This window comes from Channa argus, chromosome 13 (genome assembly GCF_033026475.1).
Source record: "Channa argus isolate prfri chromosome 13, Channa argus male v1.0, whole genome shotgun sequence".
In the NCBI taxonomy this organism is placed as follows: domain Eukaryota; kingdom Metazoa; phylum Chordata; class Actinopteri; order Anabantiformes; family Channidae; genus Channa; species Channa argus.
This window is the reverse complement of record NC_090209.1, coordinates 22064500-22078197: the sequence shown is the minus strand read 5'-3', so window position 1 is coordinate 22078197 and position 13698 is coordinate 22064500. Positions and strand designations below refer to the sequence as shown.

General features: G+C 42.8%; 1 protein-coding gene across 2 annotated transcripts; it reads left to right on the top strand.

The window, feature by feature from the left end:
• The first annotated feature begins 2749 nt into the window (after positions 1–2749).
• Positions 2750–12909, top strand: LOC137139785 (Krueppel-like factor 15). 2 transcript variants are annotated; one of them, XM_067527528.1, is made up of 3 exons: positions 2750–3246; positions 4866–6432; positions 11608–12909. In XM_067527528.1, the coding sequence occupies exons 2-3, from the start codon at positions 4958–4960 to the stop codon at positions 11774–11776; spliced, it is 1644 nt and encodes a 547-aa protein (XP_067383629.1). In that variant the 5' UTR covers positions 2750–3246; positions 4866–4957; the 3' UTR covers positions 11777–12909. The 2 variants fall into 2 exon arrangements, with proteins under 2 accessions (XP_067383629.1, XP_067383630.1); XM_067527529.1 differs by lacking the exon at positions 2750–3246 and adding an exon at positions 3356–4058.
• Positions 12910–13698: the final 789 nt, after the last annotated feature.

Below are 13698 nucleotides of genomic sequence, written 5' to 3'. Positions count from 1 at the left end.
CCCACTTAGTACATTTACCCGTGTGTCTTCTGCTGTGCTTCTAGGTTGGAATGCCAGCTTTGTTAAAGGTATCATCTGTTATTGTTACACCCTTGAAAAATGCACCCAAGTAGCACACATTTTCCCCATTTCACTTTTGGCACGTTGGAAGCATTACCAGAGGAAATAAATCAATTTGATCCATTAAGCCCATCTGGGGCTTACGTAATATGCATATGTGTAGGTGTTTGTGAGTTTGAATGGAGCAGCCGAGACCAATTAGTTCGCGGGGACAGAGAAAAGAACCTCTGTGGACTTCATGAGACTCTGTTAGTAATCACCACGAGCCCTGCATTTCCTCAAATATAGCATCAAATTACACTTAAAAAATATCTTGGGACCTAAAATTGGTCAGAGAGATAACTCCAGTAAAGCCTAACAAGCTACCAGGATTTCCTAATGTGTTTAACAAGCCGACTATTGATGCGAGCAAAGATGCGATCTGTGTGGGGGAACAGAGAAGTGTTGACTGGATACAGTGAACAGCAGCGCTCCTGTTTCGCTTTAAGAGGTTTGCAACCAGCAGCCTTACAGGACCTCTGTCGGATTTTCTGTCCGCATCAAGTGAGGGAGGCTGACGTTTAGCTAAGTGAGCCATGGTTCACTTGGTTTGTGAAGAAAGCAAAAAAAAAAAAAAAAAACGTTAGAAAAGCATCGTTTTAATTCAAAGTGTTATCTCTGACTAAATCATGTTAGGTATCGATGTAAGTGCAGCGGAAGTAGGAGTCAAACAAGTTCAGGCGCTTTTCACAGCACACATGTTGACTTGTACTTGGAAAAAAAGGAACCAGTTTTACTAAAATCAGTTATAGGCCTGTTGTATCCAACCTACACCCTGAAACTGAAGCGACCTTATGTTATTGTTGTCATATTTTATTGTATATTGTAATATACATGGCACATAATATACAAATGTCGGTAGTATAGCATTAACAGAAGTAGAAATAGAACTTTGTTACACCATTTTATTGTAGTTTGTTATTGTGTTAAAAGTATCAGTGCTTTTACTAATATTAGTAACAGCAGCAGTACCAATAGTAGACCTTTTACCAGTAGTGGTAGTGGTAGCACCCATTGTAATAGCAGTATTTGCAGTAGTAGGTAGTAATGGTAGAAGTCTAAAAGTTGCAGTAGTCGTCATTAGTTGGAACTAGTAGCAGTGATGGAGCAACAGCAGGAGCTTAGACAGTAGTATCAGCGTAGCCATAGTGATAGTAGTAATGCTAATACTAATAATAATAATTGTAGTTGGACTGGTACCATGGTAGTAAACAATAGTATCAATGGCACCATTATTAGTAGCAAAGCGGCTACGTGCCACTTCTACAGCTGGAGTTGGATTGGAAGTATTATACACTTTTTAGCGGTTGCTAAACATTTTTGGAAACGAGACACATTTGCTGTTCTCGCATCTACATTGCCCAGCGCTTACAGTAGGTTGCCATGGCTTTTGTCTATGTTGTGGAAAAGTGGAGGTTCGTGTGGAAGAAAGGGATGATAAGGCCTGACTCTGCCCTCTTGTGCCTAATCTTTTAAATCCTCCACATGTACGAAAGTATGTGAACCCAACACTCAGGATGCTGCCATTGTCCACATGTATGCTTGCACATAAACTGAAGTATATCTCAATTCTAAGAGTACACTGACAGAGGAAGCAGTAACAAGCTGCAGTATCAGTACCGATAGAGTTTGTGTTTTCATGCGCCATCTTGTGAGGATCACATCGCCTTTGTGTTGTGGAGTCGGAGGCTGCATTTTGACTTTTTTTGGTGCGATTCAAAAAAGCATCACCACATGCCACCGAGCCTTTGCCCCATCTCCATTAAATGTGAACAATTTACATTTAGGCCAAAGAAAACCAAAGGTAGGTAGCGGGCCGAGAGCATTCCTCACAAGATGGCGTCCAGTCCCCTAAAGGTTAATAGAGAATGATGTACAGAGATGTCACATTCTCTATAGTAGAAACATTCGTAGTAGTATTAGTAGCAATAGTTGCACTCACAGTAGTCTAGTAGTATCAATAACAACAGCAGTAGAAACTGTAGTAACAGTAGTCGGCTATTCCAGGCCTCCTCACTGTGACAGTGTGTCTCCTTTTACACCGAATAAAAGCCTATAATAGTCGACACACTGAAGCAACTCTTGATGTTTACAAGCAGCCTGAAAGTGGATCATTAATCCAAACACAGCGAAAGGTAATTTCACCTACGCAGGCGAATCAAACTAGGTCAGAGCCAGCGAAGTTACTTCAGCCCAGTGGAGGTGTTTGTACGAGCTCTGCTCAGCTGGAGTGAAAGCAAAACTTCTGCTGGTGTTACTGGGCGCCATGTAAACACGGTCACCTACTCAATGGCTTCCTCACTCACTCACTCAATCAACAACCCATTCAGCCATTTTCATTATTGCAGGCAAACAGCTCAGTTTAGTTTGTTCTGTTTCATAAATTAGGCAGTTTGAACCCAGCTGTGCATGGTAAAGGTGGATGTGTAAAGAGCAATATTAAATAATGGAGTGATGATACACCAGCAAAGCCTTTTTAGCACACTGGAAAACCTCAGAGGAATATTACACAAGTTGCAAAATGCGTAATGATGGCACAATGTGAACACAGTGTGAAAGACGTCAGCTACAGTTCCTATAGGGGTTTAAAAGTGCTTTCATGGTCGAGCTTTGCTGGCACGTTTCCTCCCTCCTTCCCTCACTTACCCACACAGCCTCTCTGACATCTACAAACAACCACACAAACACACACACACACCGTGTCTCACCATTGACGCCAGACCCGGAGGCTGGCCTCTGTTCACGAAGAGCCAATTGCGGCGCGCCGAGCAGGCGAGCCTTCATGAGCCGACCCCCTAATTTGACTGGTTTAACATACCCAGCTCGGATCATGTGATAGTTCAGCGAACTACCAGTACTCTGGAGAGAGAGAGAGAGAGAGAGAGAGAGAGAGAGAGAGAGATTTGCGTCTGTGTGTGTGTGAGGGAGAGAGAGGGAGTAAGAGAGTGAGGGAGTGAGAAAGAAAGTGTGTGTGTGTGTGTCTCTGTGTGTGTGTGTGTGTGTGTGTGTGTGTGGAGGCGTAGAGCTATGCAAAGACCGTGCCGTGGAGTTCTATTGCCATTACGCACTGTTACGCACTGACAGCTACTTTCTCCGGGACAGCGCTCAGCACAGTGCAGCGGGATTTTGGATTCTCCGCATACACAGGTGAGTGCAGACGAAGCAAGAGCGGCGCTGCGATTTTTTACAATACACCAAAAAGCCATTTTAGGACGTTTGTTTGTGCCTGTGCGTCGGTCCCGAGGAGTCCAGAAGCACGACTCCGCGGAGTGCACGGGGAGTCATTTGATATCCACACTGCTGGCTACACATGTGAGGTTATAGCGTCGTTTTGCGGCTTGGATTATACTGCTGCCCTCAGATAATTTAGAATTTCTGAGTATGAGTCTGTTCTATATCAACAAGAATGTAATAGCTAGACATCTATAATCGCAAAAGTAATAAACGCCCTTGTATTTGTTTCTATAACGATCATCAGCTGATGGCACAGTGTTAAACTGGCCATTAATCCCGAGTTAACCTCTCTAACCGATTATCCATGCAGCTCGGTGAAGTCCAGGAGCACATGATGCTTTCGAGGCCTTTCTGGTGTTTCGGGGCAGGGTTACCTTAGGGCAAATGACTGAAGACTAGGCCAAACGAAGGTGTTCCCAAACTCTCCTGCCAAGTTTTTTCCATGAGGTATCACGGCAGCAGGAGACCTCGATGTCATATGATGTCATGTTTAGCCATTATATCTCCTTCTTCAGTGAAGAGAGGCAATAAAAACAATGTGTGACAGAGTCGATTAAAGTCAGCCACCTATCGAAATCTCAGAGAGGACTCCTGGAGGTATCTGGACTCCAGCTTTTTATTTTTACAGAAGAGGGCGCACAATCATTTTGTTGTCACTCTCGTTTTTCTGTCATGTGGCCTTTTTAAGGTTTTGAGGGGATTTAATCATCACAAAATGAATCACTGTAAGTCGTTCATTGCGCTTAAGGTCATTTGATGATGTCTAGAGTGTTTTTAATCCGCGTATTTGTGAGCTGCATGGTTTGTTTGATGGATAGAAATAAAGCAAATCCTTCTCTTATTATCCTACCGAAATCTGCTGCTCTGCAGTCAAAGTAACTGTGCCCGTTAGTCTGCAGGGCGTTTTTAGCGTTTGGGATTATTCTAATGTCTGCAAGTGAATCACCATTTATTACTGCAATTATGTGTCAAGTCAGACAAAGCTTATAAGGACAACAAGAGGGAAATGCATAGAAACACGCAATTAAATGACAGCAGAACCACTTTACCAGCTTTAATGAGCTTTAAGAAGTGGTGAGAAATGGGAATTCCTGATTCCATGTGGTCAGGTTTAAGTGCGCCCCAGGAGCTGTAGTGTATGCACACACACACACACACACACACACACACACACACACACACACACACACACACACACACACACACACACAGTCTTCCACTCACTGCACATGTGGTTGACTTCTCCCTTTAAAAAAAAAAAAGCTTCACACCTCCTGACAGGCAGCAGGCTGTGTACTGACATGAAGTAATGTCAAATATCCAACTTGGTTTACTTATTTTTTAATAGTAAAAAGTTATGGGACCAACTTGTCAAATATTAACCTGACCGCTAGTCAGTCAGAGTGGCAGGAGAAGTTTTTACTGTGTTGTCATGCCGTTTCTGTTTTATGCAAAAAACAATGATGTTTTGGCTTTTTTTTTTTTTTTTGGTACATTTTCTTCATGAATGATCAATGTTTTTTCTCCTGCAGGTAAAATAAAAAGGTTTCCGACTAACATCTCCAGCAGAACGGCTTGATTAGCAGAGCAGAGCAGAGTCCAGCTGTCCGTCATCCGCACAGGAATGGTGGATCACTTGTCACTTGGTGAGGAGACCTTCCTGTACTATACCGGCTCTCCGGGGTCTGACCATAACTGTCTGTGTTGCCAAGCCAATGGTGGCGTGTCACCCGGCAATATGGTAACTGATGCATGCATCTACAATCACCACCACCCCTACCAAGGGGTGATGCTCTCCTCCCCTCGCCTCTCTGAGGATGACCTCAGTGACTCCTCCAGCCCTCGTTCCTCGCTCTGCTCCAGCCCAGAGTCCTTGTCGCCGATGCCGCGCCACGTTCTTGGCTCCAACTACAAAAGTAGGAACAGCAGGAGCAGTGGAAGCTGTAGCTCCTCTGGAGGAGAGAGTCAAGACAGTTTGCTGGACCTCCTCCTCTCACAGGCCTCCGTCCCCACCTCATTAAGCTGCAGCAGCTCTCAGTCTTCTTCTTTATCACCCTCTCTGTCCTTAGCCTCCCCTCCCACCTCCTCCTTCCCATCTGCTCCTCTTTTACCCATGGGCCTGGCCTGGGAGTCCAAGAGGGAGGCCCGGCTGAGTCTCCTCCATCAGCAGGCCAAAGAGGACTTTTGCGAGCTGCCTGTCTTCCCGGACGATCTGCAGGATCCCGCTGCGCTTCTCTTTCAGCCCACCCTGGAAGAGATCGAGGAGTTCCTGGAGGAGAACATGGTGGTGGCACTAGAGAAAGAAGAGGAGGCGAGCGACGAAGCGATGTCACCAACATCAGAGGATGCTGAGAAACACAGTTCAAGGACAATAGCAGAAAAACATGTATCAGTATCACAAAACTCAGATCAGACTGTGCCGGTAGCTCATTGTCCGCTGCCGTCCCACAAAGAGATCAAACATCCACCAGGTGCAACTGACATGGACTCTTCAACTGTGGATGCTAGTTGTAGCGTAGGTGTTGGGATCAAACAGGAGGACTGTGAATCACCTCCAACCTCATCACAAGATGCCAGCGGTGCCTCCAGTGTGCCTGTCATCCTACAAATCCAGCCCATACAGATCAAACAAGAGCCCAGCCCAAGTGCCATATCAGATGCTGCCGCTCAGCAAAGTCAGCCTCAGCAGAGTCAACCCCAGGCCATGTCGGACATCAAAATCGCACAGCTCCTTGTCAACATCCAGGGCCAGACCTTCGCCCTGGTGCCTCAGCTGCTTTCCCCAGCAAACATCACCAGCTTGAGTAAAGCCGGAACCACGGCTTCGTCCAGATTTGTCCGCATTGCACCGGTGCCAATCGCCGCTAAACCCATAGGACTTGGGGAATGCGGGTTAGGCAGAGGTTCAGCGGCAGGAGGGGTCCTGCCCGGGGGTCAGCGGTACCAGAAGAGTGCAGTAGCAGACCTTATTAAAATGCACAAGTGCTCTTTTCCTGGCTGTAATAAGATGTACACCAAGAGCAGCCACCTTAAAGCCCATCTGCGGAGACACACAGGGGAGAAGCCTTTTGCCTGCACATGGCCTGGCTGTGGATGGAGGTGAGTAGCTTCACAGACAAATAATTATAATTTTAATAATTGTCATTATCTGAAGAGGGTGAAAAAAACTTGTACACACACTGGAACTCACATCTCATTAATGCTTGGGTGAGAGGACGGATTGATGTGTAAATACTATATGCAGTATCCACTTCCACTGTGGACACCTGAACACGTTGATAGCTGACTTCCCCTGATGAGACTCTGAACAGCGATGGTCTTTAATGTCGAGTATAACTGATGAACAGCCATTTTATTATGTTTTTGTTTATTATCGTGTAGAGATTGAAGCGATGTTGGAAGGGTTTTGTCTTCCAGCAAGATTTATTCACCGGTTTGTTTAAAAGAACCGAGATATTGTTTTACAGGAGCGATAGAGGTCCTAAGGAGACATTTGCGCGCAGTAAATATCACCTTATATAGTCTATAAATGGGAGGGGAGGAAGATATGGGCCCATCTTCAGAGAATCCACAAAGCCAGCTTTTAATCTGCTCTTTCCTACTAGCTGGCTCTGTGTCCCTGGTGTCTGTGTTTTTTTTGTACCATGGTAAAGTTGTAGATTAGATAGTGTGCCTTTTGAAGTTGTCTGCTTGCAGACTTTGCCCCCTGCTAGTTATTCCACTTGTTTGCTTACTGTCGGCAAACACTTTAAATACACATATTCATTAAGCAGAGGTGCACTGAACATTTATGACATTCCAGAAATTGGACCTCCTAAACTGGAATGCCTGTTGAGTGGGAATTTATTTCAAAGATTCCAAATGGACGGTGTTCTCAAAAGCTTGAAAATCCCACCAGGCCCCAGTCTCATAGCCTCAATTTGTTGAATGAAAAACTTGACCCCTATATTCTTTTCTGTCCACTCTTATTTCAGCAGTAACCCTCTCAATGTGGAACTGGGTCAGCCTTAAAGAGCAGCCTCTGTTGCAACACATTTGATTCAAAAAGGACTGTTTTCTGCGTCCAACGTGTCACAAATAGCAATGGGTTCCAAAAGCTGGTTTAATTTTAGATGTGGACCCATTTTTGAATCTGTCTTTCACGTCCTCTGCTTAGTCTCTTTTGCCTCTCTACAGGCACTGGCAAAAAAAAAAAAAAAACCCACTTTTGGCCAAACAACTTTTGACCTGCTGGTTTAAACACACAGCCATTGCCCAAGAGCGCATGTGAAGTCTTGTGTGTGTGTAAGTGTGTGTACATGACTTTAAATAAGGGGAAACTCTATGGTTAAGGTTAAATTTTAGTTAAGATTTGGGTTCAGGGCTAAAGTTGGAATTAGGTTCCGATTGAGGTAAAGAAAGTAATGCAAATGTGCATGTGTGTTTATCTCACTGTGTCTGTGTGTGTTTAAGAAATAGGGACTCAGATAAGTTTGATTCTGCAACAGTGTTTATCACTGATCATGGTTTTTCCCTGCAAATAACCTCCTTTAGTGAGCAGGCAGTACTGCACCTGCAGCTATTAAAAATCCAGATCTGACACCTTTTTTGTACAAAACGCATTACATCTGGGTTTACACCCAACTGTTTATAGGCATGTAATGTAAGCATGTTATGTAATATCAATTCATTCTGGACAAAAACAAGTTCATTGTCTCATTAGCCTTTGTTCTGTTTTTTTCACGTTTGCTCAAGGCAAAAACTGATTAAGCAATATGAGATATAAAGCGTGGGATTTTCTGGTGCTGAAAGGCAGATTGCTTTTTTTAAAACAGGGCTCGTGGGTTCACCCAACTTTTACTTTTTCTGATAAGCTAAGATAAGTGACTGTGGGCTCTACAGCCACAATTAACTTTGACACACGAGAGTGATATTGATCTAATTTTCTTAATCTTAGCACACACACACAAAAAAAAAGCAAACAAACATTATTAACTTGTCAGTGTGAACAGGCTTTTATACTTTATCACAGCGTCACTTTCAGTTGGCAGACATATGAATACACTTGATCGTTGATAGAAATCTTGCTGATTGCGACTCAAATGTTGATGTGCATAACAAAAATTGAACAGTAGCACAAAGTACAAAGTGTATGTCGCTGAAGTGGGTCTGTTGCCGTGCAGATCTACAGTTGCTGATGTGTCCAAAGATCAGGAACAAAGTTGCACTTAAATCTTAAATGACTGAACACACATTTATTTCGTTCATTTTACGTCACAATGCACTGCATCCATTAAAACATCTCTTGAATAAGAGGCATTTGTTTTAAGGGGAATGATGTTTAGTTGAATGTTAGTTGCAGGGTCGCACAGATCCATATATGTACTACATGAATAGAACCGTGCTGAATTAAAGACGTAATAGTCCTCCCAAAAGTGCACTTCCGTAGTCTTTATGACAGCAGCAGTATATGGGATTTTGCAGTTGCCGTTGCCTTGGTCCTCTCCCTCTGTGCCAGGAAATGGAGGTGAGCAGGGGAGTCACGCACTTCTTACCCTCTGTAACCTTCGAATAGATCCATGTGTTGGCTCCTCTGAAGTAGAGAGGAATAGTATTTCATTGGCTGGGCTCCTACGTATAACTCAGTAAAAGTTATATTTCTCTCTTTGCCAGAGTGCTTTGCTGTTCTTCTTTTTGGATTCTTCCTGTATGATTGCATTCATAGTTATGTCCCTGTATAGATTTATATGCAGGTCACATGTAAACACTTGAAAAGAACACACACACTGAGGCAACACAAACACACACACTCACAAACATACAGTATTTTAAGCTCAGACCTGCACTTGACTTATTAGATATTTGTGTTGGGTGACTGGGCTCCAACCCAAATCGTTCGCTGTAAGAACACCACGATGATGTTTTTACTCGACATCTGTCATCGGGGCAGTGGCTTGTTGTCTTTGTCAGCTGATACATCAATACAACAAAAGCACTGTCTTTTGGGTGGTGACGGAACTGTCACCTGAGTTTGACTTTGCTTTACATTTTGACAGTTAGAGCTCAATAGAGAGGCAAAGAGAGGCCATTAAAGGCACACGTCCAGCCATCTTTTATGACATATTGATCCCTATGTTCCCATTCCTTGACCTCTCCTGGGAGGTCACAGAGGTTGGGGTCAACTAGAAAACAGCCTTCACGGAGCTGCAAAGAAGCCACTGTCCTGCTAAAGAAAAAGCAGCGAGCTGAATTTGACAAACTATTCAGCTGTGCATGTAGGAGGCAAGCGTCTGTCACTGATTAGTACAGTCATGCATTTTTTTTTTCTTTTTTGCACTCAGCTGAAATTGAGCCTCTTATAAAAACAGGAGATACAAACACCTTTGAGCTGACAGAAAAAACTAAACAAGACACAGGGAAGATAAAGATGACAGATCAATTTCAGTACAGTGTGTGTGCTTGCCAACACTCTGTAACTGCAATTTTCCAGGTGTGTAACCAACCTGACCGCCCCACCTGTCTTACCTGTGCTTTGTTGGCTCCTAAACTGAGTGTAAGGACAAGCTAGAACAAAACCTGCGTGTGTTTCCCACAGCACCCACACTGATATCTATACTGTGTGACAAGCTGCAGCAGGACACATACTGTAGACCCCAAATAATGAACAGGACAACAGACGTGCCCTCAGTGGCCCTGACCACCAGCCCTGGAGCATACTGTGTAATGCAGAGAAATCATAAACAAGTTAGATTAGGAGTGGGAAGAAATCAGTAATAGAGAAAGCGCTATTATAAGAAAGGGCATTTGGGGAGACGGATGATGAGGCTGTGAGGAAGAACTGGCACATGATTAATCTTAGCAAACAAAATGTAGATTTGAAGAACAATCGGACTATCTATTTCCATAAGTCCTACGGTAAATGCAAGTTGTGTTGAAAGATCCTCCCCGGTACAGTGTGTTGTAGTTGGGCTCAGGCCCAGTCTGAGGCAGTAGAATAGCTGTACATGGTTTCTATCATGCCCCAGCTTGAAGCTGATATAATAAAGCTTTAGGGTGTAATGTGTGCAAGAACAAATGTACACTCACATAAAGTACAGAGCATAAAGAGTCTGAGGTGGTTTCTGATTTCAGTTTTAATCAGGACTCAGGAATCTCCTAATGCTGAGAAATTACTTTTTATTAATTTCTCACATACTAAAAATAAATATTATTGATATTGCCTGCACAAATGTGCACAAAAGGCTCATTAACATGTTAAAGGATCCTGATGATCATGGAGTAGGTGAGGTCTTACGGCAAAGCAGGGAAGTAAATAAAAAACCTTTCATTTACTAAGAGGATGTTTGCTTTGGATATTGATGTTAACATAAAGGAAGGAATAAAACTAAAGCAAATCTGTGCTGGTTTTGAAAGAAAGTCTCCCAAAGACGTGCGTAAGCAGGGGTTCGACTGTGTGTGCACTGCACTGCTGCTGAAAACAATCCTAATGGGAAACTATTTAATTTCACACAAAATGTGTATTCTTGTATTCATCGCAGCCACGCTGGTAAAAATGATCTCAACACAATCAGCCCAATGAGCCCTGAGTCTGAGTGTTTGTTTAGATGTTCTTGGCTTTTCAAGTGGATCGGCTTAACTTTACCTTAAGCCGTCGCAGTTATCTTCTTTTTATTACTGAGCCATTAAAATGATGAATTGTCCAATTTTGTAATCCATGTCCAGAATAAAAATGGTTTGAAATAACTCCGTGTGACATCTTTACATCTCTGTGAATTATTGCCCTCATGCCTCCAGCCTGCCGCCATTGCTGCTGCTGCTGCTGCCAGTGGAAATCAATCTGCACTACAGGTTAATCAGATTATAACAGCTTTACTAATCTCTGCAGGAACACTATAAGCTATACAGATGTACAACAATCACTACTCAATCATCCACTTATAACTCTTCCGTGTCATGATTTCCAAGTTGGCCATCACCCTTAGAGACCAGAGCAGAGCAGGCCAGGAATAGACTGGGCTGGCAATGGCCGTGCTCATATATGGGACGGCTTTTAATCTTCACAGAGAAGGTGCAGGGCAGTAAAAATGTTTAGGTCACATCTCTCAGATTACCAAATAAATATAAAACCATATAACATTAGAAAAACAGCCTGACATAGCTGGAGTGATACATTGTGAGATTTCAGTGTTTTACATTCGGGACAAGTGCCATTGAAGATTTAAATAGACAAGGAAGTAATGATCATAAAAATGCGACAAGATTTCATAAATGACATTCTGGACTTCCTATTGACAGATTCTCCCGGTCTGACGAACTGTCCCGACACCGCCGCTCTCACTCTGGAGTGAAACCGTACCAGTGTATCGTCTGCGAGAAGAAGTTTGCCCGCAGCGATCACCTGTCGAAACACCTCAAAGTCCACCGCTTTCCAAGAAGCAGCAGGACAGGCCGCTCTGCAAACTGACCCTTCTGACCCCGCTCTGACAAACCGACTCTGAGGGGAGAGAGTGTGTGTGTGTGTGTGTGTTGGGGAGGGGTGGGGGGGGGTGCGTTCGTCTATGTGTCCGATGAAAAACAGAAGAACTGGAGGGGGGAGGAGTGAAAGGACAAACACCCTTCATAGGAGTCTGTGCAGGACTCTTTGTGCTTGTTTATGTTCAAATATGTTTGTGTGATGTACGTTCATGGTACTGTGATAATTTATTGGGTGGCGAGGAAAAGACTGTAAAAACTAAACTATAACAGAAAACTGTTACTTGACACAACACCCTCACAGGTGGAATAAGCTTCTTGTATATTACATTTATTGGTCTCACTGAAATCTTTTAATAATCTAATTTGAAGAAAGATTTGGTATTCAGACTATTTTTACACTATGAGCTGTGTCTTTTTGCTAATGTTCCAGACCAGAGCCTTATACCAGACAAGGTTGCAACACTGGGGATGGGGAGTTTGCTAATATTAAAATCCCACAGTTTCATCTCGTCCTGGAGCCAAACGTTTTAAAGTCACATTAGGAAAAACAAATTGATTAATGGCTTGAAATTCATCAGTTGCCCAGCGACAAGAACTTATTGGACTGAAGCACTGGGAACCATGGGGGGCTTGGTACAATTCTTTTTCGATTGATGCCAGACTAAAAGATGCATTGACATTCCTTTAGCTTTAAATCTGTTTGTTGTCTCGGAGTCTTGTTGCAGAAAAAAAAAAAAACACTGTAGTATCATCCAACTCAAGAACAAAGCTCATGTTGAATTACCCCTCACCAACAAAGATCACAGCACTATGTAATTTGCACTGGCACAGATGAAACTTCTAGTTTCTGCCCATACTGAGAATTTCAAGTACTTTGTGTAGTTCAATTGTGGTCTTGCTGCCTTTTTTGTGTTGTTTGGTTTAAAAACTGTTTATCACAATAGTTGTCATTTTTATGGCCTTTTGAAGTTTTTTAATCAAAACAGATTGGGGCGCAGCTACATCCAGTAATTATGAGCAGAACATTTCAAGCCAAAGTTGGAAACAAGACTTCTGAGTCTTTAACTAGTGATATATTGCATATCATTTATTATTTGATGACGTGTTATTTACTTCATGTCACTGCTGTTAAAAATATTTAAAATTTAAAAGAGTAAGGGACAGTGAATTTACATGGCTGGGAGGCACAAGGAAAGGCTGGAATCACACTGGCCTTGAAAACACCAAAAATGCAATTTCTTGCCAAATCAAAGTTATTATCTGTAGTATTTCAGTAAAGATGTTCAAATTAAATAAAAGAAAAACACTAATGGAACTCTACTGCAACTTTCTCTGTACTTACTGCCCATTCCTTGAGGCTGGTGTCCCATTCAAATATATGTTTTACCACAGACCAGCATAATATAAGCTTTAAAGTGAGGCTATGGAATATTTGCTGAAAAGCAGGTACTGTTGCCACAAGTGGCAAAAGAGAGTGTGGTAGAACCTAATGTGACAGTATGCAGAAAAGACAAATAACCATAACAAGCTACTGGTCATACCAGACTAATAAGGGAGTGTCTTATTAAATAATTATGCCTCATTTGTACATGTTTGCACTGGTTACAGACAAGTACAAATCGCTATTTGCTTTGGTCTTACTGTAGTGTGACATTTTGCAGCCATGTTTGTCAAAGGCTAATAGAAATATAGGTTGATAGAAAAGAAATATGCAGCCAAAAACAGTATTATCTCTCCTAAGTCTTGGAACATGTCAGATCACTTGCCACAAAATGAGGTGCCTTTGTCTTGTACTGTAAGAGAAGAGTGACATATTACATCCAAACACAGCGTTAGTGTGTCATTCTGCATCTCAGTTGAATTAAACTAAAATGAGTCGAGGGAGGGAAACAAAATGTGTGCTGCACAGAG

Bases quoted from the DNA above. Each gene is read 5' to 3' on its own strand.
- LOC137139785 (XM_067527528.1), top strand. From the start codon at position 4,958: ATGGTGGATCACTTGTCACTTGGTGAGGAGACCTTCCTGTACTATACC. The intron at 6,433-11,607 runs GTGAGTAGCTTC...TCCTATTGACAG, and splicing joins TGGCCTGGCTGTGGATGGAG to ATTCTCCCGGTCTGACGAAC.